Source organism: Equus asinus, chromosome 24 (genome assembly GCF_041296235.1).
Source record: "Equus asinus isolate D_3611 breed Donkey chromosome 24, EquAss-T2T_v2, whole genome shotgun sequence".
NCBI classification, from domain to species: Eukaryota; Metazoa; Chordata; class Mammalia; order Perissodactyla; family Equidae; genus Equus; species Equus asinus.
In genome coordinates, this window is record NC_091813.1 from 43,025,190 (window position 1) to 43,052,701 (window position 27,512).

The 27,512-nt window shown below is 49.6% G+C and overlaps 1 protein-coding gene across 2 annotated transcripts in view; it reads right to left on the minus strand.

Annotated features, from left to right (window-relative positions):
* The window catches only part of BEND3 (BEN domain containing 3), a 35,504-nt gene extending 9,198 nt beyond the window's left edge, over nt 1-26,306 (minus strand). Inside the window, exons 1-3 of one of the 2 annotated variants that reach the window (XM_044757349.2) lie at nt 25,458-26,306; nt 11,424-11,471; nt 10,729-10,931 (exon numbers count right to left, since the gene is read on the minus strand). In XM_044757349.2, coding sequence (XP_044613284.1) covers nt 10,729-10,931; nt 11,424-11,460 — 240 coding nt within the window. In that variant the 5' untranslated portion in view covers nt 11,461-11,471; nt 25,458-26,306. Of the gene's footprint in view, nt 1-8,397; nt 8,530-10,728; nt 10,932-11,423; nt 11,472-25,457 lie in introns of those variants that run through there. The other variant, XM_070496388.1, reaches the window with a different exon arrangement.
* Nucleotides 26,307-27,512: the final 1,206 nt, after the last annotated feature.

A 27,512-nucleotide genomic window follows, 5' to 3' on the forward strand; every position in this document is an offset into this window, starting at 1 on the left:
TTTTCTAAAAAAGTTAAACATACACGGGATCCTATGATCCAGGTATTCCATTCCTAGGTAGTTATTCACCAAGCAGAATGAGAGCACACAATCATACAAAGACATGTACACAGGTGTTCATGGCAGTCCTATTTGTAAATAGCCCCAAAATGGAAACAATCCAAGTTTTTTATCAACAAGTCATAAAGATAAACTGTGTTGGGGCCTGGCCCTGTGGCCGAGTGGTTAAGTTCACATGCTCCACTTTGGCGGCCCAGGGTTTCAGCAGTTCGGATCCTGGGCACAGATATGGCCCTGCTCATCAGGCCATGCTGAGGCGGCGTACCACAACCAGAGGTGCTCACAACTAGAATATACAACTACATACTGGGGGGCTTTGGGAAGAAGAAAGAAAAGATTAGCAACAGATGTTAGCTCAGGTGCCAATCTTTAAAAAAAAGATAAACTGTGATATATTCATCCAATGGGATACTACTCAGCAAAGGAACTGATGAAGATGATACTTCCGGAGTCCTCGCTTTTAAATAGAATAATCTGACTCGTATTAGAGAAAGGTTAATTTTTCTCTTGCATCTCTGCAAAAGAAAAGCTACTTTACTCTCTCAGGAATCTTTAGATAAAGGCATTTTTCTAAGTGTTTTAATTATCCCATGAAGCCGGCCAATGCTTTCTTCAGGATTCGTCTGTATAAGCTGATGGAGGTCAGAGGCACCTGGCCCCCTACATCCACCCACCCCACACACTTCCCAAAAGCACAGGACCAGGGGCGTGCTGGGATGGGGGAGCCTGTGATGGGTGGCCTGCCACCTGCCCCTCTCCCTCCGGGAGTCTCCTCACCGAGTTGTCTCCATCCTCATCACAATGCATGATGGTTACATGACGGGACCATGTCATTCTGGAGTCTATCCCTGGTGCCTAGCTAAGTGCCGGGGACACAGGAGAGCTCAATGAGTGTTTGTGAACCGCACGCATGGATGTTAAAGCAGGGCAGGGGTGCCAGCACTCTCAAATATGGGCTGTTCAGATAGGCCACCAGCTTCATGATTAACATGACTGCAGAGAGGTATAAAGGAGGGGATAAGGGCTCAGCTCAGGTTGTCCTCTGTGCAACCTTGGCCAAAGTATGTGATTTTTTATGCCTCAGCTTCCTGTGTGTACCGCAGGGATGAATAATGGTACCCACCTCACAGGGTAGTTGTGAGGACTTAATGAGACAATGTATGTACATAAAGCACTGAGCTGTGTCTGAGTCACAGCAAGTGCTTAATAAATGTGTACTGTTACAACGTGATTACTGTTCAACAATGCTACTCCCAAGCCAGAGCAGAGAGAATACAGCGGGCTTTTTATTAAACTAGCTGTGATGGTTACCCTCAGCCAGCAAACAAGAGGAGGACTTTCCCACAGTGCAGCAGGGGAGGGCACTCGTGGAAGGCACCTCTGAGGTCTGCTGGCCCTAAAGGCTGGGGGCAGGGAAGAGTACAGGAGAAATGAGCTGAAGGGGGGTTAAGCTCTTTCAAGTTCTTTTGTTCTGCTATCCGGCAGAAAGCAGAGGACTGTGAAGGGAGGGATGGAGGGTGAGAGGAAACCACATACCCACATCAGAAACTTGGAGAAAGGAAGGGATGGAGATGAAAATCTCTACCCCTAATGCAGCCTGTTTGGAACTGTGAGTAGTGACCTGTTAGTAAATGATCAAGTTGAATTGGTAGGTCATGACCAGCATAAGAAGAAAGAAAGAGGGAGGAAAAGAAAAGGAAAGAGAGACAAAAAGAAAAGCAGGAAGGACAAGAAAAAGAAAACAGGACAGAAAATATCAGAGGACATTGTACACAGTAAGTAAATTCAGGAAAGTTTTGTCTTATTTCTCTGTGTGCGCCTAGATATTTACATGCAAATCCATATGTGAGCTGTATGTCTCTAGAAGGTAGATTTATAACTGTGGGTCACTGTTGAAAAGCAGTGGCCTAATAAATTCAAAGTGCCTTACTTGCTAATTTCTGTAGACTGTAAATTAGATTTTTAACGTCTTATTCACCATTAAATTCTATTACACCAAAATAACCTTGGTGGTCCCATGGATCCGAAGATAACCATGAAGTTTAACCAATATAGAGAAATCTGAGTTTGTAATTCCAAACATTAAAAAAGTCATAACTAGGGGCCCCCGTGGCAGAGTGGTTAAGTTTGTGCGCTCCACTTCGGCGGCCCAGGGTTTCGCCGGTTTGGATCCTGGGTGCGGACATGGCACAACTCATCAGGCTAAGCTGGGGCGGCGTCCCACATGCCACAACTGGAAGGACCCACAACTAAAATATACAACTATGTACTGGGGGGCTTTGGGGAGAAAAAGGAAAAATAAAATCTTAAAAAAAAAAAAGTCATAACTACCTTAGGAGTGATTTTAGAAGAGGGGTTTTTGCTTTACCACAAGTGGTCCCACCAATACATTTAAAATAAGATTTGCTGCAGAGAGATCAGAAGCTCACACGCCACATCACAAGAGCACATGATCTCGAGGGAGGTCTGCCCTAATTAAGACCCAGAGTAGAAAACAAGTACAGGGAGAAGTTTCTGGGTGAATTGACTGAACACCAACAACAAACAGAAGTTGTCTGACTCCCCCACATTCCTACGGCAGGCAGAAGGCCAGAGTACACTGGAATGGAAATCCCCTCCACAACTCTCAATATTCAGCCTCATTAATAAAAATATTTCAGTTTCTACCAAGCATGTTAGAAACACTGCCATCAATAGAAACATGTTTGGCTAACTGGCTTGAATAAAACATTAAGTTAGAGTCCCAGTAGAGGGCAACATTCTTCACTCCCAGAGACCACGGATATACAGTTCAGCACAAAACACAACACAGCACCCAAGAGAAGGTTCTTAGATACCCCTAGACTGGTGTCCTGTCAACTCAGGGCTCCAATTAATTCCACAAATGCTGCCAAAGCGACGACGGGCTGGCTGCATTTGCTGCTGCTGATAAAATCTCTGCTCAGCTGTCTAGGAGTATCAAGAAATCTTTAAATCTGTGCTACTTGGCACTGGATGTCTGGCTGACACCATTCCCAATGCTCCCAGGCTCATCTTCCAACCATATGGGAACTCGGCTGCACAGCTCCAGCTCTGCGCTGCCAGCCTCGATCCTGGATGTGATCAGGGCATTTACTCTACCACCATGACCCTCAGACTCAGGAGGGAATGCCCAAATCTCTTGGCTGGAGAATCCGGTGAAAAAAAAGGGGTTGATGTTGGGTTACAAGTGAGGGGTCAGTAGACTGGGGAGATTTCCATGTGTCTGTGCCCAATGACATCCCAGGGACTGGGTCACCATGGAGATACTCCAGGCATTAAACATCTTCCTCAGGACTCCAAATCCAAGAGCAGTCACTGAATTCAGTTCAACAAATGATGAGTGGCTAAGTGGTGCCCAGAGAGTCAGCAAACTGGAACACCAAGAAAGCAGCATGCCTTTGAAAGAGCAGGGAGTCAAGAATTAATGTGGCATCAAGGCAGACCATGTGAAACACCTCCCAGGGGGCTGGCGTCACCACCCCCCCCAAATAATCAGGGCAGGGGTGACACTAATATTTTTCCTTTTCAAGAGAATTTTTATCTTCGTCATCATTAAATTTTATCATCATCCTCATCCTCATCATCCTCATCATCAAATGCCCAGACATAGTTAGCTATAAGGTATGGAAGAGCTCTCTCACTGAGAGCCCAATATCCGGCAGATACTGTGCAAGGCCCTGGGCACACAGGCAATAAGCCAGACACAGTCCCTGCCCTGGTGGCTTCTCCCCTCAGGGTCATCCTTATACTGCCGACAGGGTACAGTGAGGATGAAGAATGTGCTATGATGCCTAAGAATAAGAATCTGGGGAGAAGCAGCAACTATAATGAAGGGAAAAGAGAAAGACCTGAAAGGATGACAAAGTGTCAGGGCAAGACGTCCTCCAAGGCTCCTCACAGCCTCTTACAAACGCCCCACGGCCCTTTGGGCCGCCAGCCTCGGGTTTAAGGGCACAGCTCTGAATCGAGCAGGTTCGCCTGTGCTCACGTCTCTGAGCCTCGTCAGAATGGGAAGGGCCACAGGACCTCTCTGCTTTGGCTGCTGTGGAATTATGATGTCTCCAGCTGGTGCCACCCTAATGAGGAGGTGTTCAGTGCAGTTGCACTGAATAAATGAGATGACATTTCTGTTCTCCAATTGAAAAACAAACCACAGTGACACTTCAGGATTAAAAACAAGTAAGAAACAAAAACCCCAGGAGAACAAAGCTACCTTCTGCCTGGCACAGGGCTCCTGAGTATCACCCCCACTTCCGTGAACAAAAAGATGATTACCAATAAAAATGCTGGCTACTCACCTCCCACATCTGCTGTATTTGGCTACGGAACCTTTTGCGGTGGAGGTGCCAAATAAGTCTTTACACAGCCTTTTGTTAGGTTTTTTGAGGGCCGTTTTATTTATCTTCTAAGCATTGTACTGAATGTCACTCACAAACAAGCTGTCAGCACTGACGGAGTTTGACTATGACTCACCTTTAGCATCGGGGCTACCCCTCAACCTCCCCCCTTCGTCCTCCTCCCCTTTCCGTGGGGCTGGGGGAGAAGGTGGAAGGTGGTCTATGTTCTGACTTGGACGGAACTCAGAATCGAGGGTGCTCAGGCCTGCAGCATCCTGTAGGGCATCAGACGGCCTCCCTTGGCAATTCCATGCCACTCTCATTCAGATAAATGTGGAGGGAGGCAGCGGAATACTGACCACAGGGTGGGAGTTAGAGAAGGGGGTTGGGGCAATAAATAACCATTCTGAAGGTGGATGTGGGGCAGGCCCTGTGCCAGGCTCCTTACATGGGCCGTCTCACGATCCACACAAGAAACCAAGGAGGTGAGCAGGGTCAGCCCTCATCACCGCGGAGGAACCTCGGAGTCTGGGAGGCCACATAATTGGCCGAAGGCCACATGGTGAACTCTCCCCTCATTCTGGTATTTGTTATTCCTGTGGGCTGGATCAGAGAAGGTGGGGCTCACCTCCCTGGACAGCAGGGACCCCAGAGCCGGAGTGTTCCCAATCCTCCTGGCACCTCACAGTGGGAATGCGGCTGCCCCACTGGCATCCTGGCTGTAACTTACATGCCCGAGTTTGCTCACCTTTGTGGTGGAGATATTAAGTCTCTCATCATTGGTTTGATATATGGATTAAATGATACAAAATAAGGAATGGGCTATTTGTTGAGCAGGTACTTGATAACTTAATGTACTTCCTTTCCACTTTTACTTTTTACTTTTTAAAATTTTTTTAAAAAATAGCCCTGACCTAACATCTGCTGCCAATCCTCCTCTTTTTGCTGAGGAAGACCGGCCCTGAGCTAACATCCGTGCTCATCTTCCTCTACTTTACACGTGGGATGCCTGCCACAGCGTGGCTTGATAAGCAGTGCACAGGTCCGCACCTGGGATCCGAACTAGCGAGCCCCAGGCCACCGAAGTGCAGTGTGCGAATTTAACCGCTGCACCACCAGGCCAGCCTCCTCCACTTTTCTGATGATTATTGCTTGTTTCAGCCTCTTGATCCCTCCTGTCTCACCCTGTGGTGAAAGTGGTTAAGAAAGCCACATATACTCCCCAAATCGTGTTGATTTTTTGAAAAATCAACATATACTATAATTTCATAAAACTGATAGATTGTTCAAAAGTCCCCAGGTTCTGAGGCTACTGATAGATGAATTTACACAAACTTAAAAAAAAAAGTATTGTCTGAATTCACACGCCACTTTTCTACAAGGAGCACAAGAATTTCAGGGGCCAGCCCCGTGGCTGGAGTGGTTGGGTTTGCATGCTCTGCTTCAGTGGCCCAAGGTTTCTTTTGCCAGTTTGGATCTGGGGCGCAGACATGGCACCGCTCATCAGGCCATGTGGAGGCAGCGTCCCACATGCCACAACTAGAAAGACCTATAACTAAAAATACACAACTATGTACCGGGGAGCTTTGGGGAGAAAAAGGAAAAATAAAATCTTAAAAAAAAAAAAAGAATTTCAAAAGATTTATACTTACATACATTCTTTTTACAGAACAGGAAGGAAGGCAAGGATATCAACCTCACTTTGTTACACTAAGGAAAATGAACACAGCTAATAAAATACCCAAAATAAAATCCAGGACTTAACATGTTTTTTTCACTTCAAAATCTAATGGGCTAGAACTGCCTGCTGTATCCAATCCATTGTAAACATATGTGACAGGTTAGGATGCGTAAATTGGACAAGTCATATTAGAAATATTCAGGGCTGACCCAGTGGCATAGTGGTTAAGTTTGTGTGCTCCGCTTTGGCAGCCATGTTCACGGGTTCGGATCCCGGCCACAGACCTACACACCACTCATCAAGCTACGCTATGGTAGTGTCCCACATACAAAATAGAGGAAGACTGGCACAGATGTTAGCTCAGTGACAATCTTCTTCACCAAAAAGAAAAAAAAAAGAAAAAGAAAGAAAAAATATTCAAATGCATTTTTGGTTCCTTTTTCTCCAACAATGTCAGAATTCCTGCAAGATGCCTGAAGGTCTGGCTAAATTTTATTGCCTTCACAGATAATGACGAGCAACTGCACCCCACACCATCCAACGATGCTCAGGGGATCCCTCCACTATGAACCTCGATGGGGCTCGAGCACAGTGCAGATCTTTCTGACTTGCTTCACATACTGAAGGAGTCAACTAAAATATAAATCCTAAGAACTTTCTCCTTCCCTTTCTGCCTCCAAGAATACAAAGATGCTTCCTGCTCTATGATGCCATGACAACAAAAATTTACTGAATGAAAGGATAAAGAGTGACAGCATTTGTGCAATGAGACAACAGGGTCACCTCGGGTCTTCCACAAAGGCCTCAACCTGGCCTACGCGTGGTCAGAACTCCTTCTTGCTGGGAGAGCTTGCTGTCCCTTCCTGTGGTGAATTGTTTACAAAAAGGGCCCCAACAGCTCCCCCATCCTGTGTGAAAGCCTCTTTGCCACGTGACTTTGTTGCTCCTTCCACCAGGAGGTGAAGTCGGTTTTTCCACCACTTCAGTCTAGGTTTGGCCACAGCACTTGCTTTGACCAATGGGACACTAGCAAATGTGATGCAGACAGAGGCACGAGGAGTGTCTGCCCCCGGGGCTGGCCCTCTCTTGCTCCTAGAACTCTTTCACGTCATGTGAACAGGCCCGGACTAGCCTCCGAGAGGGTGAGAAAGCGCATACAGGGAGGCTGCAGTCATCCCGGCCGCCCAGGTGAGGTCCCAGAGATGGGAGGAGGTCATCCCAGACTACCCAGCCCTGACACGTCAGGCCAAATTGCAGAACCACCAGCTGACCCTTAGAACTGTGAATAAATAAAATGGTGGTTGTATGGGGGCTGGCCTGATGGTGCAGCGGTTAAGTGCACACGTTCTGCTTCTCAGCGGCCCGGGGTTTTCCAGTTCGGATCCTGGGTGCAGACATGGCACTGCTTAGCAAAAGCCATGCTGTGGTAGGCGTCCCACGTATAAAGTAGAGGAAGATGGGCACAGATGTTAGCTCAGGGCCAGTCTTCCTCAGCAAAAAGACGAGGATTAGCAGTAGTTAGCTCAGGGCTAATCTTCCTCAAAAAAAATAAATTAATTAAAAATAAAAAAAATAAAATGCTGGTTGTTTTACACTGCTAAGTTTTGGGGTGGTTTACCACACAGCAAAAGTGAACCGAGGGGTCGGCCGGGTGGCCAAGTGGTTGAGTTTGCGTACTCCGCTTCGGCAGCCCAGGGTTTCACCAGTTCAGACCCTGGGCACAGACATGGCACCGCTCATCAGGCCACGCTGAGCCAGCATCCCACATGCCACAACCAGAGGCACTCACAACTAGAATCTACAACTGTGTACTGGGGGCGCTTTGGGAAGAAGAAGAAAAAAAAGAAGAAGATTGGCAACAGATGTTAGCTCAGGTGCCAATCTTTAAAGAAAAAACAAAAAAGTGAACTGATACACTCAACTTTGTGCTCCATTTCTTGACCTCTGGCTTTACTTGCAAACTGGAAGTTTACAGACTTGATCATAAGCAGAAATGTAATGTGACGCACAGAAGAAAGTGATTTCAGGGGTTCCTTTAGGAACTTAGCATAGTGCTTCCCAAAGTTCTCAACATTTTCAGGAACAACCTCTAGGAATCTGACCCATAGAAACACCCACAGAAGGGCACTGGGCTTATGTATGTGGATGGTGCCTGTGGCACCATTTATAATGATATAAATGTGGAAAACACCTAAATATCAATCATTTGGGAAAGGGATAATATATTGTGGTTTAAAATAAAACATCAGAAAGAGCAAACAGATAACCATTTTTCAAACAAGCTATTCTACCAACCACCTTGCAGCTTTCATTTGCCACGGCAGGAATCTCAGGGATCCGAGGTTTAATCTGTAGTCACTACTCACTGCACTGGAAACGGCCGTCCCCGCATGACACTCTCCCCAGAGTCACAGCGTGTGCAGCACGTGGCTGGTTCAGGCAGTCAGGGGGGCAAGGGTGGGATATTTCTAATTAATCCTTTACAAAAAATGCTCATAGGTATTTAAAAAATTCAACTTTTTTTCTGGGCACTATAGCTTCTTAAAAATGTATTGCTTGAGTATTTCTCACAACAGTCAGAAAGTGGAAAAGGGGCCGGCCCCGTGCCCAAGTGGTTAAGCTCATGCGCTCTGCTTTGGCGGCCCAGGGTTTCACCAGTTTGGATCCCGGGCCAGACATGGCGTTGCTCATCAGGCCATGCTGAGGCGGTGTCCCACACAGCACAACCAGAATATACAACTGTGTACTGGGGGGCTTTGGGGAGAAGGAGGAGGAAAAAAAAAAAGAAGATTGGCAACAGATGTTAGCTCAGGTGCCAATCTTTAAAAAAAAAAAAAAGAGTGGAAACAACCCAAACGTCTATCAACTAAGGAATGGATAAACAAACTGTGGTTAATTCACACAGTGGAATATTATTTGGCCATAAAAAGGAATGAAGTACTGATACACGTTGCAGCATGGATGAACCTTGAAAACATCATGCTGACTAAAAGAAGGCAGACACAAAAGGCCACAGAGTCTGATTCCATTGACATGAAATGTCCAGAATAGGCAAATCCATAGAGGCAGAAAGTAGATTAGGTGCCAGGAGCTGAGGAGGGGTAATGAGGAGTGAGTGCCAATGGGTAGAGGATTTCTCTGCAGGGTGATGATAATGTTCTAAAATTTATTCTGCTAATGGTTGCACAACTTCGAATACACTAAAACCACTGAAGTGTACAATTTAAATTGGTGAATTGTATAGTATCTGAATATCTCAATAAAGCTGTTTGGGGGGAAAAAAACCCAAATAAATACATAAATGTATCAGTCAACATTCCATGATGGGGAATGGAGGTTGGCCCTCATTATAATGTAAACATGTATATTTAAATCCTGGTGAAAATCTTAATCTCATCATTTTGCTAATTAAAGAGAAGAACAGTTTTTACTTATTGAAGACCTATTAAGTCTCTAAAATCCCTGAATTCCCAATTTATTTGAATCTGCCCTGGCACCTCATAGAAGAGAATTAAAACCAACCAGTGACAACCCAAAGAGGCCCAGGCTGACCCTCGGTGGTGCTCTGGCTAATGACAAAGAGCCTTGAAAACATGGGCTGTTTTGGACAGACATGCACAAGTTGAAATGCCTATCTGGGTCCCCCCCAAAGAGCCTGTGTATGTGTGTCTGGGCTAGAGAGCTAGGGAAAACGTCCTTCTAAGAGTTTAAGATGTAACCTGCTTGGCTGTGGGGAGGCTCGCTGGTGAGGCAGCCCAGGCAGACACATCCGCATCTCCCACGGCTGCCTCCCTCCATCTTATCTTAACTGTCTTGTCTCACATCTGGACTGCAGGCTGCTTGAGGGGGCACCATGTCCAGTTCCATTTTGTGAGGAAGAGTGTTGCCGAGCTAACATCTGTGCCCATCTTCCTCTATTTTATGTGGGACGCCTCCACAGCATGGCTTGACAAGCGGTGCTAGGTCCGCACCCAGGATCTGAACCAGCGAATCCCAGGCCACTGAAGCAGAGCACGTGAACTTAACCACTACGCCACTGGGGTGGCCCTGTGTTACGCCTTCATCAACACTCCTTGTTATCAACAAGTTTTTGCTTTTCCTGTGGAGCAAAGCAAAATGATGAACTCAAAAGCAGCTGCAGAGGCTGGCCCCGTGGCTGAGTGGTTAAGTTCGCACGCTCCACTTCAGCAGCCCAGTTTTGCCAGTTTGGATCCTGGGCACAGACCTAGCCCCGCTCACCAGGCCATGCTGAGGCAGCGTCCCACACAGCACAACCAGAAGGACCTACAACTAGAATATACAACTATGTACTGGGGGGCTTTCAGGAGAAGAAGAAGGAAAAAGAAAAAAGAAAAGAAGATTGGCAACAGGTGTTAGCTCAGGTGCCAATCTTTAAAAAAAAAGCAGTTGCACTGGAAAGACTGCCCTTACCCCGTAATGAATCCAGACATAGACAACATTTCCAGTTAAAGACACCCTCTAGCAACTCAAGCCAGAGATGGGACAGCTGGAATGAAAGCCTTCTCAGGCCCAAAGGTTTAGCAGTTGCCCGATGCCCAGAGTAGAGAGATTCAACGTCTAATCAGAGGGTTGGAGCCCGAGCGAACCGTGGAAGGGGCTGGGCCTCACCTCGGGAATCAGCCGCCGCCTCTTCACGCTGGGGACGGAGTCGGGCTGGCCATCGCTGCCCGGCTGCTTGCGCTTGCTGGAGTCCTGGAGGGCAGTGAAGACGCTGTCCAGAGGGTGCTTCTCGGCAGACCTGGAGTTCACTGAGCAGTCCAGGGCAGCATCTTCGGCCTCTGTCTCCACTTTCACAGTGTTATTTTTTAGAACTGTGGCAGAGAAGAAATAGGGCTCAGTGGGAAAGATCACCGGGCCGCTCAGAGATTAGCAGGGTTCTGCAGGCGCCGGGTGTTCCCAGGCCGCCCCCCGCCACTACCACTCAGATAATAATGTCCAGTCACAACAAAACTGCACTTTCCAACCAAGTAATTTCATCTTACCACATGAGCGCTATACAATAAAACCATGTTCCAAGAACATTTTTTTCAAAACTGGTCTTAAAGTCTTTTAGGTGGGAAGGGCGAGGAGATGGAAGGAGAGAAACAAATACTATCTTTTAAATGAGGCTTTTTAAAAAGCAACTCTGGAAAGATACATAAGATATTCATAACGGGGGTGTGGGTGGGGGGGATGGGAATGGGGTGGGAGGAGACTTCATTGATTTTCATTAGGTATCTTGTTATGTCTTTGAATCATGTGAATGTATGACCTAAAAAAATATCAAGCTAAAAATAATTTTTTAAAAGAGGCATTTTTTTTACCTTCTTCTACATCTTCACTGAATTCAGTTGCGTTCATCTTCTATTTCACTAAAGGAAAAGACAAAGACAAAGTCGCGATTTACTGCTTGTTTGACTGAACTTGCCGTGCCCAGGAGAATGTCCCCAGCCCTCCCAACCCAGGCTCCGGGCGGCGGCAGGTTCAGCGGACGCTGCTCTGCCACATCCTGGAAAACTGCAGCCTCTTATTCTTGTTTGCAGTTGCTCCGAAGCAGCCAGCCTTCTGAGTGCCTGCGGGGAGCACTTCTCCAAGACTGTGTGCGCAGAACGCATCCTAACACACGGGTTGAGAGCCACTGACAGCGCGAGGGGATAGTTACTCGAGAAAATCAAGTCTTACAAAAGACCCCAGTTCGGATGATCTTCTGTGAGGTCCCTGCTTCATAAATTCCAGCCACAAAAGGAAAAGGCTGACTAAGGATGGAGGCTGTGCATCCCATGGACCCGAGCAGAGGTCTTAGGACCACAGGTGGTCCAAAAAGACCTGTGCTGTCCATGTGGCAGCCACTAGTCACACGTGGCTACCGAGGACTCCAAAATGTGGCTAGTCCAGATGGAGATGTGCTGTGAGTATAAAATACACACTGGATTTCACAGATTTAGCATGGCAAAAAAGAGTGTGAAATAGCTCATTAAAATTTTTTTATATTGATTACATGTTGAAATGATAATATTTAGGATTTACTGGGCTAAGTAAAATACTTTATCAAAATTAATTTCACTTTTTTTAATGTGGCTATTAGAAAATTTGAAATTACCTATGTGGCTTGCATTACATTTTTAATTGGATGGTGCTGGTCTAGCCCTGCCTTCAGAAGCAACAAGAAGAAAGAGGCACTGTGAGTTTTTAAAGCTCTCGAGCTCCACACAATCTGGTCCAAACCCTTCTTTTTATTGACGAGGGAATGGGGCTGACGAGAGGGGGCTGTAGGGTCTGGTGCAGAGCTAGCCTGACTCCCACTGCGCCAGCCGGAATGGAACAGACACCATGATTAAAAGCACCGTTGCAAGTCTTTGAGATTCTCCAAGTTACCTAAGTGTGCCCATAAATATATAAGGTATAAATGAGACACAAGCAGCCCTGGGGGTCTAGTGGTTAAGAGCTGGCATTCTCACTGCCGCCGTCCAGGTTCATTCCTAGGTCAGGGAACCACAACACCTGTCTGTCGTCATCATACTGTGGCATCTGAGCGTTACTGTGATGCTGAAAGCTATGCCACTGGGATTTCAAACACCAGCAGGGTCCCCCATGGTGGACAGATTTCAATAGAGCTTCCAGACTAAGACAGACCAGGAAGAAGGAACCGGCCACCCACTTCTGACAAACTGGCCATGAAAACCCCATGAATAGCAGCAGAGCCTTGTCTGATACAGTGCTGGAAGGTGAGAGGATGGCACAAAAAGACTGGGCAGAGTTCCACTCTGCTGTGCACAGGGTCGCGGGGAGTCAGAATCCGCTCGATGGCACCAACAGCAACAACAGCATTAACAACAAGAAATGAGGTAGTAACACTGGAAAAGAATACACATGGCAGCCAGTACTGTTGCCATTGAGGGGCTGTGGGTCCCATAACTAATTAAGCTGCCTGCAAATACTGAGGTCCTATTCTGGCCGAGGATCGGGAGAGCAGGACGAAGGAGCATCTCTATAAGGAAGAGCGATGCTATCTACACAGGTCAGTAAACCTTTTACCGAGCAGCTGTGAAGAGTGTGTGGGCCCTTGTTTTAGATGGACGAATGGAGTGAGGGGGCAAGGGAGGGAGTGTGTCAAGGTGATCCATGCACACGACAACTTCAAAATTCACTAACAGTAGCCACACTCATAGAGTGCTTATGACGTGGTGCACTATTCTCAGTGCGTCACAGTAACCTTATGACAGGCACAATTCTCTTCCTCCCTCTATTACTAATTTCCAGAAGAATGAATAAGAAAATTTAAGATTTATTTGAAACTGAAATTAATTTCTACTTACCAAACTATCTCTTACCTGAAAAACTGAACACACAAGGTGCTACTGAGGGAAAACAGACAATCAGGCAACTTCCAGGGTCCAAGAACTACTTTACCAGAGGTGACTGCTGGCAAATACAATCGCCACTGCATTCCAAGGAAATAAACCTCGAGTGTGATAATGTCACATGACCTGGGCGTCTGGGGGGACAGGCAGGGAGAACTCCTTTCTTTTTGGACAGGAAAGTTAGCCGACGGCAGGCAGGAATTCAGGCCGCCTGGGTTGCAGCCCAGTCGGGGGGGCCTCTCACGGAAATACTTCAGGCTTCACCCTGACACCCTGAGCTTGCCAAGTGCCCTCGGAAAGCCTGCCATGCGGTCACATACCCCACTCCCTCGAATCAAGGGCAGCGGCAGGGAAGCAGGAGAGACAGGAGGAATGGGGAAAGGGCTGGCGGAGAGGGGACAGTGCAGAAAACAACTACATTTGGGAGAGGAAAGGTGAGACACAGAGGAGATGGAGGATGGCTTATTTGGGGGAATAAAGGGAAACCCACGACGACTCTGGCTAAATGGAAACTATTAAAAGGACGAGCGACTCCCAGAAGAAAAGAAAACAGGGCTCGATGAGAAAACACAGGAGACAGGACCACAAGTGCTGCCCAGCACCGGATGCTATCTGATGCGACACCTGCCAGCCCTTTTCTCTGGAGCAGCGCTGAGCCCAGAAGGCAGGCGCGGGCCACCAGCGCGGGGCCTGGGGCAAGTGTCAGGGTCGCCTCTGTGGGGAGGGCCTTGAGGGGCAGGAAGGGGATTTTCTGAACAACCACCATGTGACATGACAGCAGGCAATTTAGCACCTGAGTTCTGAGCTCCTGGTGATCCTCTCATCAGAAAACGATGGTGGAAGAGCACACATCTGAGCCGCCCCGGGTGTGGGAGAAGGCGGGGTGTGGAGGGGAGGCGGGGAAGGGTCACGGGGGTGAGGTGGGAGGAAGGGGCTGCTGGCTTCCTGGGCATGCTAGATGCCCCGTGTGCATCTGCTTTAGAAAACATTTCCGTGTTCATTTATAGACGAGTGACAGATGCTAGATTAGCACTGCAGTATGGCGGCCCCTTCCCTCCCAGCCAGCAAGGAAGTCACACTCATCGGGAAGCTGGGGAAGGTCCCATGTGCAAGGCCTGGAAGCCCAACACTGCAGCTGGCTCCTGCTGTGGGGAGGGCGGAGGGTCCTCAGGGACATCTGCAGCCCACCGCACCAGGCCCCTCGTGTGCGCCCCCCTCATCCTGAGCGACTTGAATCCCAATCTCACCAGGAAAGAAAGTGAGGGCATACACCGTAAATATACACAAGTTTTATTTGTTCATTATACCTCAATGAAGCTGGAAAAATTATTTTGATATCATTTTGATTATGGAAATAAAATATTCAACTATTAGAAGGGCAAAAAGGAGGGCAAGTAACCTGCCCAGTGTCACACGGCTGTTAGTTAAGTGACAGAACTGGGATTCAAACCAAGTCTGTGTGTATCTCCCATCAGCCACCGGGAGAGGACATAACAGGATCCTCATTCTTCTGTTAAGGTTCTTCTGATGACACGGGGACAGGTCCCAGCCTTGGATTTCTGTCCAGCAGCAGCAGCATCCAAATCCCCCTTTGTCTCCCCGTAGCTACCCAGAATCCCCTCTCCTCCGTGCTTATAGACTCCATCCCACAGTACAGAAAAGTTTCTATGAGAGGGATGTGTGGGTCACTCCCCGGCATCTGAGGTGACGTGGTGACGGTACACCAACAGCGTCACGACTGGGTGGAAAGGGGATGGGCATCACGTGGCTCCCTCCATTTCCTGGTCACCTGTCCAGACGAGGTCACTGGCTTGCTCACCCTGGGTGGACATGGAGCATGCCACAGAAATTCCTTTCCTTTACATAATAACCTCAGGAGCTAGCAACCACTGCGGCTCCCGCCCACCCAGGCTGCTGGGATTACAATCTCCTGTGCCTGCTGGACTTGGTAGAATTTCTTATTTTAACATTCTCTCCTTTTCAAAACCCTCTTATTCCTCTCACCACGAATCTCAAACCGTGTCCTTGAAAATCAGCCTTCTTCCCAAGGGGTGGCGGTTCCCTGTTCTCAGAAACACCTGACCAAGGCGAAGGAAGACTCAAACGAATGAAGGGGACGTGTGTCAGAGACCCGCGTAGCCGGCTCCCCCCCGAGTTAACACACCACAGGTTCTAAGACATCGGGGACTTATCAGAGGGTAACTCTCAAATAGGACAAATCTCCAGTGGTTAATCTAATAAGTGGAAATGCTTGTTACATATAATTTTTTTAAACCAAATAGTCTAGGAAGCCACAGGCAAAGTGACCTGTCATTGGTACGGAAAGGTTTTAAATGTTGCAGAGCTTGTAGGAGTGGATATAATTTCATTAAAATGCCTACTGGTGTCTATCCTTCTAGAGTGAGATGGAGAATGTTCAATTTTCCATGCAGGGCACACGGGTAGGGAAGACAGAACGTCATCAGAAAAGCCTTCAGTTTACAAAAAGCACAAAAGGGAGGGTAATCTTGTTCAGAAATAGGAAGATACTTTAGCCACTCAAATATCAAATTACAAAGGATGAGTTGCTTAAATTGACTACATAAATGCAGTAACTGGCGGGGCTACCTCGGAGCCGGCTGAGCCTGACTCCCCACCAGCAGCATGCACCTGGCTCGGGGGAGGAAGAAAGCCTGTGAAGAAGGACAAGGGGGAAGGGAGGCAGAACCATTCGCGGATGCAGAGAAAGAACGAACTCTAAGAGATACCACAAAGAAATGGAAAAGCAGGAAAGATTTACAATTACAGGTCAATTTACATGTTCAGAGTTCATCTGAAGATGGGAAGATGTCTAAAATCTTTTTTTGGACTAGATCATACATGTACATGAAACAAAATTCAAAAGATATAAAAGGATATTTGGTTAAAAGGCCCACTGTCCCCCAGCACCAGGTTACTCTCCGGGAGCCTAGCATGTGGCTTTTCCTGTGTGTCCTTCCAGAAACATCCTGTGTCAGGTTCTCGAGTGTGATTCATCGACTGCAGTGGGCTGACTTACATCGGCTTGCACGGATTGTGTCTCCCCAACTCCACCACTAGTGGAGTCAAGTCATACCTTGAAATTGGCCACGGTGGGAGTATTTATACCAGAGAAACTGACACTTTTCCAAAGAGGGGGTTTTCTTTTCTTTTGGGAGAGTCAGTACATCCAAGACCCTTCCAGGGGGTCCATGAGATCAAAACCATTTTCCTAGTGACACTGAGATGTTATCGCCTCTTTTCTCTCACAAGTGTGCAGGAGAGTTTTCCAAAGGCAACATGATATATTGTTTGCAAAAGATTGAGTACAGAGGCAGATATGAAAACCCAGCTGTCTTCTATTAAGTCAGACCTTAAAGAGATTTGCAAAATGTAAACAATACCGCTCTTTCCACTAAGAATTTTTTTTTGGAAAAGGTATTTTTTCATAAAAAATGTTATTGACATTAACTTGTAATGGATTTATTACAGTTATTTTTAAATGAAGCAAATATTTAACTTATTTTTAGTTAATAAAAAAATAATTTAGAGCCAGCCCCAGTAGCCTAAGTGGTTAAGTTCAGTGTGTTCCACTTCAGCAGCCCGGGTTCAGTCCCTGGGCATGGACCTGCACCATGGGTTAGCAGCCATGCTGTGCTGGCAGCTCACACACTAAAACAGAGAGGAAGACTGGCATGGATGGTAGCTCAGGGAGAATCTTCCTCACCAAAAAACCAAACATTTCTGTTTTAATTTCTAACACGGTAAATATAGACAGGTATAACCCACATAAACAAAAGCTCTCTGGGGTCCTCAATAATTTTTAAGAGTATGAACAGATCCTGAGACTAAAAGGTTTAAGATCCTTGTTCCTTGTTTTTTTCACTTAAGCTATCATGGGAATGTCTGTATCACTTCTTCCTTCAGTTTGAGTTCTCCCAGAAGCAGATTTTGAGACAAGGATTGGGAGTGACCAGTACCTGTGGGAGGAGACAGACAAAGGCTGATGGTCAGCACGGGGCATAGTAACGGGCTTCCGGCAAGGAGAGCGTGCCCTGGCCGCAGGCAGTGCTGAGGGTGCTGATGGAGCTGTCCCAGGGGCAGGTGGCAGCAGGGGGCAGAGCCAGCCCCTCCGGTGACTCCTGAAGGCAGAAACCCTGTGTGCCATTCCCACCCACCTCCTCACCACGCTGCCCTGAACTCTGCACACTCAGCGGACACACCATGGAAACCACAGCCCACCCACATGGAAGGCGCTGTGCCTAGAGCTGTAAATTTCACCTGGCAATCCTAGGAGGTGGGAACTCTTGTTAGTCTCCTTCTACCAGTGAGGAAAATGAGGCACCGTTTTAGAGCCAGAAGGGAGCTCAGAGATCATCTTGTTTCATAAGTGTGGGACTCAAGGATCAGAAAGGTCTGGAACATGTTCAAGATCAAACCATCAGGAATGGGCCCCAGTCTCCCTGCCCTGTGCTTTGGTGGCTACACGCCCGGCTGTGTGACAGGAGCTATTGGTGCCGGTGGCGGGACTGTCCTCTGTGCAAGGGATCGAGAGCTTATTCACAGGGACTGCAACCAACACAGGGGCAGAGATGGGAGGAACAGGAGGGTAAGATGGAACCTGGGAACTCCGTCGGATGGGAGGACGGGTAAACACCAAAGATAAAAGTACTAGGAAGAAAAGAGCAGTCCGAACCCCAAGGTCAGAAGAAACTACACTAGAGTTTCTATGACAACCATAACTGACATGGAGTAAACACAGGCTTCAGGCACAGCTGTGCGGGCGACCACCCATGCTTACAGTTCTGTGATCCGGACACAAATAGTTTTAAACTCTAACATATACTTCCAAGACTTTTTTCCTTTGGAGGGAGAAATAATGTCAATCAAAGCAAATTCTAGGGGGAAAAAAATCTACTTAGGGAATAACTTGGTCAATGTTTAAACGGGCCTATCTTGATCTTCCTCATCACTTTCAGCTTCTAAAGACCTATAACCAAATCCTTCTGTTACTTACAGAGCCTCCCGCACTTGACAATTACGATTCGCAGTCACGGCACTGAGTAAAGGCCAGGAGGCCCAAGCACCTGGGCCAGGAGGTCTGTCACTTCCCAGTCGATCCTGGGTTAAGCCCAGCAGGAAGTCTAGGGTCAGACTGAGCATGGAAATCCTACCATTAACTGTTATTAATTACTGATACATTTCCACCCAAAAATGCAGAGAAAATGGGAGCAACAACAAAAGTGAACGTGACTTGGATTGAGATCACCTTTGACTATTGTTATTGCCATTACACAAAGTTAGGAAGTCAACATCTACACATTTTCTGAACACACAACTTCAAAACCTCTATTGACAGAAAGACCTGAGCATTAAATTAGGTGTAAAGATCCAAAATCAATTGTTCATTACAGAGTTATCCAGTCAATAACAACATACTTCGAAGTTCACTGGGGATATCTAAACTACATAATTAAAAAATGCCATAAAGCAGCTGGAAGGAAATATGCCAAAGTGTTAACTACCTCCAATTAAGAGGATTATGGATTATTTTTTTATTTATTCCCCGACTTTCCAAATATTCTACACTGGGTATGCAATTCTTTGATAATGAAAAAAAAATTTTTTTTCTTAAGATTGGCAGCTGAGCTAACCACTGTTGCCAATCTTCTTTTTTATTTTTTCTTCCTACTTTTTTTCTCCCCAAATTCCCCCAGTACACAATTGTATATTTTAGTTGTGGGTCCTTCTAGGTGTGGCATGTGGGATGCCCCCTCAACGTGGCCTGATGACTGGTCCACGCCCAGGCTCTGAACCAGCGAAACCCTGGGCCGCTGGAGCAGAGTGCATGAACTCAACCACCCGGCCACGGGGCCGGCCCCCCCAAATTTTTAAAAATGAAAAAATAAGTATAGCAATCTTTACTGACCAGCCAGGTCATATTCTAAGTTAGGTCCACACACAGCAATAAGCTAAGAATGGAAAATCAAATCACTTAACTTTTAAACACTTAAAATACCGATGCTCTAAGAAACAATATAATAGCTGATACATTAGTGAAGACTTTCATTTCATAACTGTCCCTGAATTATCGCGTCTGAAGGTGTAGAAAGCTCCTCAGCATGGGGAGAAGGGAGACCAGAAAAAAGTGTCACCTGACAAACCCACGCATGAGTGAGAAGGTGAAAAGATCAGCTCTGGACACTAAGGAAATGTCTTTCCTGGTGGGGGCGTTACAGGCCCTATCGATGCATTTGCCTGATACTTCAATTATTTTCTGAAATAAGTCAAATTTCATGGAAGGAAAAAAAATCACAATTCAGAGTATTTCCTGGATCAGGGATCCAAACTGACCCCTGAGGCCAGGTCACCGGGGAGGTTTGGGTTTGTGGCTGGCTGGGAAACTTATGGACTGGAGAGAAGCTGAGCAATCCACCAGGGCCAAGATGCCCAACCTGCGGGCTTCTGCATTCTGGATGACGATGACTGTGAAATGGGGTCCTTTCTTCAGGTTCTCTTCTGTCTGAACACCCTGGGAGATGTTCCGACCTGCACCTGGAGCCCTCCTTCCCTGACTGGGTACTCAGAGACCTGCTCCAGGGGGCCCTGGCCCAGGACAAAGCAGCAGGAGGCAGTGGGCAGAGAGGCGAGATGTGAAGGTCTGGGGAGCGAAGGCCGGGCCAGGCCACAGATAAAGGGAGGAGGTGAGGTCACTGGTTACAAGGAGTCAGGCAAGAATCTGCCTGGGGGAAATCCTCCTCTGCAGGAGTTGGGATGCAAGCTGACACAGCACCCCGAGCAGGGGGCACTTGGCGGGGCGACTCCTTTGCCTTCACAGGATCGCTGGTTTCTTTCCTAAACGTCCCACAGGCTTCCAAGGGAAAGCGTTCTCTGGCGCTGCCCAGTGGGGGCTGGGAGTGACCCGGTGCCTCTCTACCGAGTTCTTTCAAAAGACCCAGCCGCTGCGAGAGCAGTGGTCCAGGCTCCCAGGCTCTGGAGAGAGCTGCGTGAGGCCCCTTGGCGGCACAGAGGCTTGCGGCTGGCCGGAGTCACACAGGCCCAGAAATGGGAAGTACTTGGGCTTCCTGAAACCTCGAGGTTCAAAACCCAGCCAGCTGACTCAGGATTCTGCCCCACTAAACTGGAAAGGTCCACTGAACTCTGGACTCGGCCCCGGGCTGAGGGGCAGGGCCGGGAAGACGTGGCCCCGCAGCCCTGACCTCGGGCTGCTCAGGTGCAAACCCTCCCAATCTTCCAAGTCCTGTCTCCAGATGTCAAGCGAGGCAAACCCTTGACTCCGGGAAGGTCTCCCGGAGAATTCGAGCCCCGGAACAGGAATGTGAGTGGAACCCGAGACCAGGGGGATGGTGGCCGTGCAGCACCGCCACATCCGAAAGGTGAAGCAAAGAGAATGTGCTCCGACCACTGTGAAGGTGTTATTAACAAACACACTCAAGGATTCAAAAAGTTTAGCTAATATCTAACTAAACCTTACTTCACCCTTTTCACAACTGTCACACCACACGACGTGACTTTGATCTCTCTGTGCTGCTGGTCATACTGATTTTTAAAAATGAAACAGAGAAGCAGGGCAGTGGCTAACATTCACGCCGCGCCGGCTCCGTGGTCTGAGCGCTGTACGTGTTCCCCCCGCAGGCTCACGAGAGCACTCTGATTGTGCAGGTAGAGAAAGGGGCGGGGGGTGCAGTCTGGACCTCACTTGGTGGGGCGTGCGGGACGACAACACGGGACGGGACAGGACGGCGGACTGCAGACAGCAGGGAGAGGGAGAGGAGTGGGGTGGACCAGGGGGTGACGGCCTCGTGTCCGCCTTCCGAGAGGAGCTGGGATGGAGGAACGGGGCATGACCGTCCCCAGCTGTGCCTTCTCCCTTTCTGCGGAGCACCATTTGTAGGCTGGGCTGGGCAGGCAAGTCAACAGCCGGATGGGCCCTCCGGCCACCAAGGTAGGGACAAGTGCAGTTGATCTCAAAGACAATGGAATTCCCTGCTAAACTTCAGGGTCAGGTGGGCCGGCATGGAGCCCCTGGCTCCACATGCATTAGCTTCTCACACTGGGCAACATGCGTGCCCACCCAAGCCGTGGTTCTTCTGTAAAATGGGGCCCGACACACTACCTCCTCTCAGGAGAGCTTGTGAAAACTACAAAGGAGCAAGTGCCTGGCTCACAGCCCTCAGGAAATGTTACCCATTATAAAGCCCTTTTTAAAAAAAGATTTTTAAAGTGCATGTTAATAGTGAATATTTTAAAGAACTACAAAATTAAATTAAATGGCTTAAAACTTTTACAAAGTTTAGTAACTTTTAAATGGTAGAAACAACTGGAAGCGGGTGAGATCAAATAAAATGCTCTCCCTAAGGATGACGGGAAGAATGTTCCCATGCCATCCGCCCTGCGGGGCTCGGCTGGGAGCCGCAGGCCCCCGGAGCCCGGCCCTCTTGGCAGTGGTACCCTGCCCATGGGACTCGCGGGACATGTTTGCAATTTGTTTTTATTTTTAGACACATCTGCAAATGCAGTTTGAAAAATACCAGTCCTCACAAAACCAGGGCAATTTCCCCCCAAGTTTTTCTAAAGCTGTAATTGTCACTGCCTGCCTTATTCAGTCAGAGCACATCTTCCAGCGGGCCACCAAGTACAACCACACAGCCCTGCCTGCCCGCCTGCCCGCCCACGACGGGTGTCTAACCCTACGGACACTGCATTTTCCGAAGGTGACTAAACGTGACGTCTTCTGCAGCTAAGGGGTTCTACTTATCAAGCTCTCCCTGGTTTCATGAAGTGCTTCCTCCTTAGACACTAATAGCAGGAAGCACCAACCCTGGCACCCAGAAACTGGGGCTCAAGGAAGAAAGGTGGGCCAGCAGCCACTCATGTGACTGACTGTCCAATGGTCCAATGGTGACTAATTTTCCTGGGAGATAGAAGCTGAGTTTCCTATGTAGTTCCCACTGTTTCAAGCGTGGTGTCTTGTGACCACATGAGCTAATCAGAGTTGGGGCAGAGTCTGGCGGACACTCCCGCCCACCAGCACAAGCCTCCATCCTCCCACTTACTGGCTCCGTGCTCAACCAACAGCCCCTTGCATGCAGGAAAGACCAATAAACGATTTACTCAACTCAGCACTGTGTTTCACTGGCCAGTGATCACTGACAATCAGACAGGGAAGAGGAAAGGTGGACGTTGGTAGAGAACAAGAACCCAAGAGGGCTGACTTTAAAGACGTGTTTCAAGTGGGATTAAAAATGGAGAAACAGCATATTCCCAGGTGAGCTGCAGAGAAAAACTTGGCTCTAAAATAACAGTTTGTAAAAAGTCTGATCATTCAGTGACTAACATGTCACTCTGAGTGAAATAGCACTTCTCCTGTTTGACACACTGAAAGCCCGATGCCAGCACCGAGAGCTCTAGCTTGGCATGTGCAGGTCACGTGTGGCAGCTGGTTCCAGAAACCACAAGAGCTCTAGCTGAAACGACGATGTTGCAAGAGATACTGGAGCATCAGGAGGGGGAGAAGAGCAAGAGTCCAATCTGGAGGGGGAAGAAACAGCGAGAGCAAGGGGATGCTCACAAAGCACGGAAAATATTCATTTTGTCATACGCGCTTTTTCTGGACTTTGAATTTTATTTTTTAAAATTATCATACAGTAATATTTACTCTCCGGGGGGAGGGGTGTTCTCTGAAAGATACCACGTGTATACATCCCTGTGACCACCACCAAGAAGAGGATACCGAAAAGTTCCATCACCACAAGGGTTAATTCCACAAAAAATTCCCTCAAACTTACTTTAGCCAATATTGGGCACAATGAATAATCAGGATGACAGTCCTAATTCACCACTTATCGTCAAAATTAAGTGCCAGAAAAAAAACGCCACACCCCAACCTCCCATACACTAACACCGAATTATTTTTGCTGGTTGGCTAGCAACTTTCAAGTGTTTCTGTATTATAAAGTTTGAGGTATTTAAGAGACAGATTCCCCAATTTTTCATCATGGTGTCAATACAATCCATAAAAGCTTGTTTCTTTCTTCGTTGCTTCCGGGGCTTTCTAGACAGCTCTAAAAAGTGGCAGGTGGGACGTTCCTGCAGGAGATTAAATTCACCAAATCAAATCTGTCATAGTGAGTTCCAATTTTTCTCGTCCTAATTATCAGACCTCCTGCTATTCCTTTGCTCACGTAAGAGATGCTTAGGAACTCAGAGATAACACAAACAGAGACTGCGAAGAAAATGTTGCAATGTGTTGCAGTGCTGACCATCGCGTCTACTAGGTCCTAACTGGGCTCTTTTCTTGCTATAACTAGTGCTTCGTGTGTGGCGGGGGAAGACAAGGACATGAAACTTTTCTGTTAAATTACTTCCACAAGGAGATGGCGTCTCTAGTAAAACCCACGTTCAGTGGGGGAGTTTTTACGTGACAGATTTTAAAGGCTCGGGTTTTATCGTGAATTTCATTTCAAGGGCCATGCACACACCAGCTAACTGGCTAGTAGGAACAGGCTGCACTGACTCCACCTTTCTTCTAGAATCCAAGAGGCTCTCCGCTTATTTAGTAAACATTTATTGAGCACCTACTAAGTTATCAGACACTGGGGTCGTAGCTGAGGATGTAAAACGGTAAGGAAGATACAAAATCTTGCGCAAATCTCAAAGTCGAGGGTGAGGGAAGCTGATAGGGTTCTGTATGGTGATATGAAACCGAAAACTAGGGATGGGTAGTTAAAAAAACAAAAACTACGGGGGTGGGGTTGGGAGCATGGGTAACAAAAGGATCTCCTCCAGGCCTCTCTTTTACATACCGAGCTAGCCCAGGAGCTCACTTCCTAGCCTCAGTGTCCTGCAGCCGTAGCTTGCTGGCAGTTCGCGTTGCCCTTGGCCCGTTAAACATTCCAAAGTTACTTTAAGAAGGTGAAGTTGAACGTTGCCGACTCAAGCGCTACTCCTAATCTGCGCACTTGCGTCTGGTTAGCTTTTGCGTGTAAAATCCTGCCAGACGGACCACCCGGGCAGTCAAACTTGTTCACCTCCGTAAAAATCACCTTGTAAAAAGTATATATGCACCGGCACCCAAGGCCCTCCCGAGCTGCGGCACGCCGAGGGCTAACTGTGCGTGGGAAAGCGCGTTTGCCAGAAAGAGGGGAAAGGGCGGCCGCGAGGGGCGGCGAGCGCTCCGGGCCCGGCCGGGAAGGCCTCGCGCCAGCCGCGGTGCACACCCAGGCGCCGGGCCCGCCTCCAGCTCCCGGGCAGCGGGAACCGCGCACCGCGCCGTGGACGGCCGGGGAGGGAGCGCTGCGCCCCCTGGCGGCGGGGTCCGGCCCTGTCCGCTCCCGGCCGCCGCCGCCGCCGCCGCCGCCGCGGGCCTGCCTCGCTCCATTTGCAGACTCTGGAGGCAGCGTCCCTCCGAGCGGCGGCTCCTCGGGCCTCCTGCTCCCCGCTCGGCATCGCGCGGCAGTCCCCGCCCCCTGCTCCTGCTCTGACACCCCCTTCTCCGCGCCGAGCCGTCCCCAAGCAGCCCGGCCGAGCGCGAGCGCCGAGCCCAGCCCCGCCGCCGCCGCACAGCCTTCCGCCAGCCCGGCCGCTCCATCGCGGCGCCCGGCGGGGGCGCGGGGCCGGCGCGCGGCGCGAGTGGGGCGGCGGCGCGGACCGTTCCACTCCGTGTCCCCCCCCCGCCCCGCGGCGCGCGTGCTCCCGGAACGCCATGGAGCCGCCGCGTTCCGAGCGGGCACAAAGGGGCGCGCGGCACAATGGGCGCGGCGAGCCCGTGGGCGCCCGGCGCCCGCTCCGGCGGCCCGGCTCCGCGCGGGGTGGGCGCTCCTGCCGGCGGGCGCGCTCTGGGCAGCCCCCCTGCGCGTCCCCTCCCCTGCTCCCGCCCCCACCCCGGCATGGATGTTGCAGCGGCTCTCCCGTCCGGCCGCCCCCGAGCCGCCGCCGCCGCCGCCGCCGCGCGGCCGGCTCGATCCGCCCCGCACTTACCTGGGACACGAGTTCTGTACTTTGCCGAGCGGGCCCGCGCCGAGTTTGGGCGCCACGTGGGGGGGCGGGGGCGCGCGGGGCCGGGGAGCGGGGGCCGCGCGCGGAGGGCCTGGCCGGGGCGGCCCGGGCGGTTGCTGGGGGCGGCGGGCGGGCGCCGTGTATTTTCCCCTCTCTTTGTGTGTGTCCGTGCGCTGCGCTCTCGCGTGACGTGACGGGACTCCGTGTGTCATTTCCGCACAAGGACACAGGAGCCCCCGCTGCAGTGGAACCACAACCCCTCCGCCCCCACCCCCGGCCCGCCCCTCCCCCTCAGCGGGGCACACGCGGGACCGGCGGCGGCGCTCGGGCGTGAACGGCCGCGGCGGGGAGCTGGGGCGCGCACTCCGGGCCCGGCGGCCGGCGCGCTCGGCCGGCGCCGCGCAGCTCCACGTGGGCCCGCGCCGGCTGCCCGGGTGGGGGCGGCGGCCGCGTACCCACGGCGCCGGGGCAGCTCGGGCGCCCGGGGTCCCTTGCTCGCCGTGTGTTCTCCCCCCGCGAGGCATCTCCTGAAAACGTGCTTTCTCAGACCCGAGGAGTTGGACCTGAAAAGCCTCTTTTTCTACTTTTTCCCCCCCCCTCCCCGGGACGGCGACTGTGCGGGGCGTCTCCTCCCCTGGCGCCCGCGCCTCTCCCGCATTTTTGGCATCTCGGCGGTGGCCTGGCCCTCCCGTGCCGGTGTTCCCGCGCCGCGCGCGGCACAAAGACATCGGGGCGCGGGGACCCCGGTGGCCCCGCGGAGCCGGCATGGAGTCTGGCGGGCCGCGGGAGAGCGACCCCGGCGCTGGGAAACGCTGGCTCTGGCCACTCCCCCAGCAGGGTGGCCGCCCTCTGTTGTAAACCTAAGAGCTAAAAATCTGCCTTCGACTCGTAACCCGAAGTTTTGAGGGTGGAGGCTGCAGAGCGAGGGACTCAGAAGTGCGCGCGCTCGCAGACCCACTTGCCACAGACAGACCCACAGGGTATCTGCGCCGAGCGCTTAAAATAGGAAAACACGAGTCACCGACTCCAAGGCTGATTCTTTCGACTCCTGACTCCCGGCCTGGAGATTCCAAGTTGATAAATATGAAACCTACCCCTCGGGTATTTTCTCAAGTCTCGGTGACTTGGAGGGGTGTGGTGTTTGTGAGGGTCAGGGAAGCTCAATCCAACAGTTAAGCCACGTTTACATTTTAGGCAAACAATGAAAATGTAAATTTTTTAAAATCCTTCAATTTGCCGATCGAGGAAAGTATAAAAAGAAAAATGCAAATGATCCCATCTGCTGCTCACAGCTGACTGGCTGCAAGGGAGGACCATGTGGCCCAGCCCTGCGCGGTCAGTGAGGAGGTAGAATAGATTTTAAAAGAAGGCATATGCTAGCTCCTTCCTGCCCAGTCGCGGAGAGGGTTTGAATTAACGTATAGTTTTGGATTGCCATATCCTCTTCCAGACCACTCCAATTGGGAATTTAGTAATCAGACAAGTTCCTCCCCTTCGGGTCTGAAATCAAAAGGCACAACAAAGTTATCTAGGACCTTGAGGAACTACGTGGAACATTCTCGAACTGTATTTGGGTAGCCCATTTGAGAAGTCAGTACTAATTGCTATGCAAAATTAGCAAGCAGCCGGGAGCACCGAGCCCTGCATCCAGGGGGTGCTTTTATAAAGGAATCCATACGTGCCCAGTGTCATTCAAAACAGGATGATGAAAAGAATGGGGCCAAGATAGCAGCCCTTCAAATTCAAAAGACTAGAGTCGCCCTATCTACATTTAAAATAGGGCGGGGGGAGGAAGGGAGGAGGGCTGCTTGGAGGAGAATGGTTAATTTATACATTCCCAGAAGACAGAATGGAGGCACTTCGATTTCTGCCGGGAACTTGACTTTTACGCTCGCGCGTTAAATAACACGTAGGATACAGGACATCGCTTGACTTAGTTAACAGATACAGCAGTTTTAGTCTCACCTTCAATTTAATGTGACAGAGTCTAAAAAGTATAAGTTGAATTTCATCAGTTCAGTTTTCTAGGAGTTCCCA